Source organism: Polistes canadensis, unplaced genomic scaffold (assembly GCF_001313835.1).
Source record: "Polistes canadensis isolate GaletaPanama2010 unplaced genomic scaffold, ASM131383v1 scaffold_336, whole genome shotgun sequence".
Lineage (NCBI taxonomy): Eukaryota > Metazoa > Arthropoda > Insecta > Hymenoptera > Vespidae > Polistes > Polistes canadensis.
In genome coordinates, this window is record NW_014569883.1 from 100,916 (window position 1) to 104,418 (window position 3,503).

General features: G+C 34.2%; 1 protein-coding gene across 2 annotated transcripts in view; it reads left to right on the plus strand.

The window, feature by feature from the left end:
* The window catches only part of LOC106791720, a 6,030-nt gene extending 4,669 nt beyond the window's left edge, over positions 1-1,361 (plus strand). For both annotated transcript variants that reach the window (XM_014757586.1, XM_014757585.1), the window contains one exon: positions 208-1,361. In XM_014757586.1, coding sequence (XP_014613072.1) covers positions 208-1,359 — 1,152 coding nt within the window. In that variant the 3' untranslated portion in view covers positions 1,360-1,361. The remainder of the gene's footprint in view (positions 1-207) is intronic.
* Positions 1,362-3,503: the final 2,142 nt, after the last annotated feature.

Sequence of the window (3,503 nt, forward strand, 5' to 3'; positions counted from 1 at the left end):
TTTGTTATCATTCAATTTTAATGTTATACACGTAGCATGTAATTTGTGTTAGACGAGTATACTCGTAACATCTCTCGTAATTTAATATAATAATATTATATAATTAAATATATATATTAATCTCTTTTTCCATTTATTATATTTAAATATATTTATATATATTTCTATATATATATGAAATTCTAAGATAGAAATAAATGTTTACAGGTAGTAATACTTATGGTGATCTTGAGTACGGTGACGTGCTCACAGTTGACTCTGGTGCCGTACGCCTATCTTGCGGATCCACTTCCGGTGTACCATCAGTCTCAGAACACGAGAACCGGGGAACACGCGTACAGTTATTCAGGTGGACCCTCGGCAAAGGAAGAAGTCAAAGGTCCTGATGGAGTCACGAGGGGATCTTATAGCTACGTGGATGCTCACGGAATCTTGCAATCGGTTTTTTATGTTGCCGATAAGGGTGGCTTCCGTGTTGCAGCAACGAATCTACCAACTGATACAGATCTGCCAATTGAAACGGCTGATATTATTTTAGCTAAACGAGCGCTTTTCGAGGAACAGGCCAAAGCCAAATCCTCATCGTCATCGTCATCGTCATCGTCATCGTCATCGTCATCGGATGAGGAAAAACAATCAACGATGGTGACACGTAGAAAACGTAGTACGGAAGAGGAAAATGATTCGAATAAAAAAGAAGATGATTTAAATAATAAGAAAGAAGATAATTCAAATAAGAAACAAGATGATTCTACATTGGATGGTAAACCTTATGGAGCATTGGCAAATATTTTATTACCAGGATCGATACCAACAGCTACTTCTCATCAAAGTCGCCTACAGATTCATCAGAATATTCGCACAGAAGGTATTGAAACGATTCCCAACACGGTTACCACCGTTAAAGCTGCTGCCGCTGTACCGGTTTTACCTCTTCTGACCAATCCAATTCAATTGAAGACTATTGATGTGATCAAATCTCCTGTAGCCGTTCTGGTACCTAAGGATTATCATCAGAATCGTATTCAGATCCATAGAAATCTTGGATTGGAAGGAGAACAGCATAACAAGGATGCGGTCAAGATTGAAACGGTTCAACAACAACAACTACCACTACTCTCTTCCGATCCGGTTGTTATCCTGGACCAACAATCTTTTTATCCTTCATATACTTCTTCCGTTTTCACTGAACTTCCTATTAAAACTATCACTCGTACTCATTTAAATGGCAGCATTCAAATTCCTAGTCTATTAGAATTGCCTACTACGTTTTATCATGCTATTCGTTTAGCTAGATCATCGCAGAATGATTCTCAATTAAATAATCAAAATGATTCAGACGAACCTATCAAATTGTAGAATTATAATTGGCATTTTCTTTTCTTTTCATTTTTTCTTCGACATCTCCACTTTATTTCCATTTCTTCCAGCTGTTACACTATTCGGAAAATCTCTTTTTCCAGTTATTATTTTTTTTTTTCGTTATCGATCTAAGCTCTTGATCATAGCAATGAAACATATATACATACATACATGCAAACGTGTTAAAAATATGTGTATTCTTTATTGCGTCAATATCATTGTATCATTGTAATAAGCTTCACGATAGCACGTGCAAAAATAAAAATCACTTCCCCCTTTTTTCTCATTAATATTTCACTTTAAAAAATTTCCTGTTACTTTTTTTCTTTATCTTTTTCTTTTCGTAACATCTAGTACGATCGAATTCCTATGAAAAAAATTAAATCCACCTCTTCGAGGACATTTAATTTTAACACAGGGAATGAGAGAGAGTGAGAGAGAGAGAGAGAGAAGAAGGTGACCATAATCGTTTGGAATTTTCACGGAACACGAAATGTCGGAAACGTTTGGTATGACAGTAGTATAGTCGTCGACCTCGATCTTAATTTGACGAGCTGTTCTCACCTAACTCCTCCCCCCTTCCTACTCTTTTTTCCTGTTGTCAGATCGAAACCGACTTTATGGAATTTAAATGACTTGTTCTCGTATTCTTTATCTCTCTCTCTCAATCGATAATACACTGTCGGAAAAGGTAAAGAAAAAAAAAACAAGAACAAAAAAATGAGATAAAAAGGTTCACGTTCTTGTAGTTCGATTCAGCAGGTGGAGAGTCAAGATATTCGTGACCTCGAAAACTTGGAACGTAATCGACCTTCGGTTTTTATATTATTTTCGTAATAATGCTTTTATGGATTTTTCTTTTATTTAATTACTTGTTGTTGTATTTTTCTTTTCTAAATTACAAAGGTATCGATACGTACGTAATTATCTATGGGACAGGGTTAAATATTTTAGAAAATATTACGATCCTGTGTTACATTCTCATTTTTAGAATTGAATTAATCAATTCTCGTTTATATATCCTTTTTTTTTAACTAAGCAGCAAGTATCTTTCATCAACCCTTTGAGGTACACACACGAAATTGTATAAAATAAAAAGGAACTATCACGTTGTACAATAAAATATTATTTCATTTTCAATTGCACACGTAAAAATGTTTGGAAATGGGATATTATTTTTCACATTATAATGACATAATATATTTTTCCATTTGAAAATATATTCAGGAATATATTCATGAATATGTTTATGCTATTATGTGTGTATACGTTATGCGGTTATATAATTTATAATTCAGGTTATTCGTGAACAATTTAAGTTTTGTATGAAACAACTAGGTAATATGTATTAGATAATAAATTCATGAAAGTCCTTGTAGTATATAGTTAAAATAAAAGAATAAAATAAACAAATGAGATAATCAAGTTTTCATTAAATTCAATTCTTTTGTTATATAGGATAGTATTGTAATGATCTTACTGTGAACATTTTGCATGTGAAAAAAATTGGAACACTTTGAAATAATGTCATATATCTCAAAGAGTTAAAGTATAATACTTCATATATATGTGTGGGCGACTTAGAAATATATATATACATACATACATACACGACTTATATAGTACTTAGAATGATAAATCGAAAGAGAAGTAAGCGAAGGATGGGGAAGTTTGAAATCGTCGAATAATATCGTCCAACCTTTTTATTATCAGGGTCGTTGTTCCCCATATTTCTCTTAGAAACCTCGTAAAGAATCGATTTATCCGGTTTCCTCCGGTACCTACCTAACTCCCCAAGTATATACACACACCTTTCGTTGGATCGATCTAATCTCTGAGTTGGACAGTTGCGACAAGTGTCCTATCGGGGTCGTCGAACCCCATGGAGCTAAGATTAGACGCGTGAGGATAGAGTGAGAGAAAAGGGGGGACTGAGGGAACAGGGGAACGGAAAGGGAAACGAAAGAGAAAGAGAGAGAGGAAAATAGGAAGAACTTGGAGAACCCCATAGAATATCTCCTAATACGCGTCTAAAGTTCGCCTCCACTTGGCATACCACCATATACACCTTTCCTTTTTTTTTCTCATTCCTTTTATTTCTTTCTTCCTTCTATTTCTATCTCTTTTTATTTGATATTTTT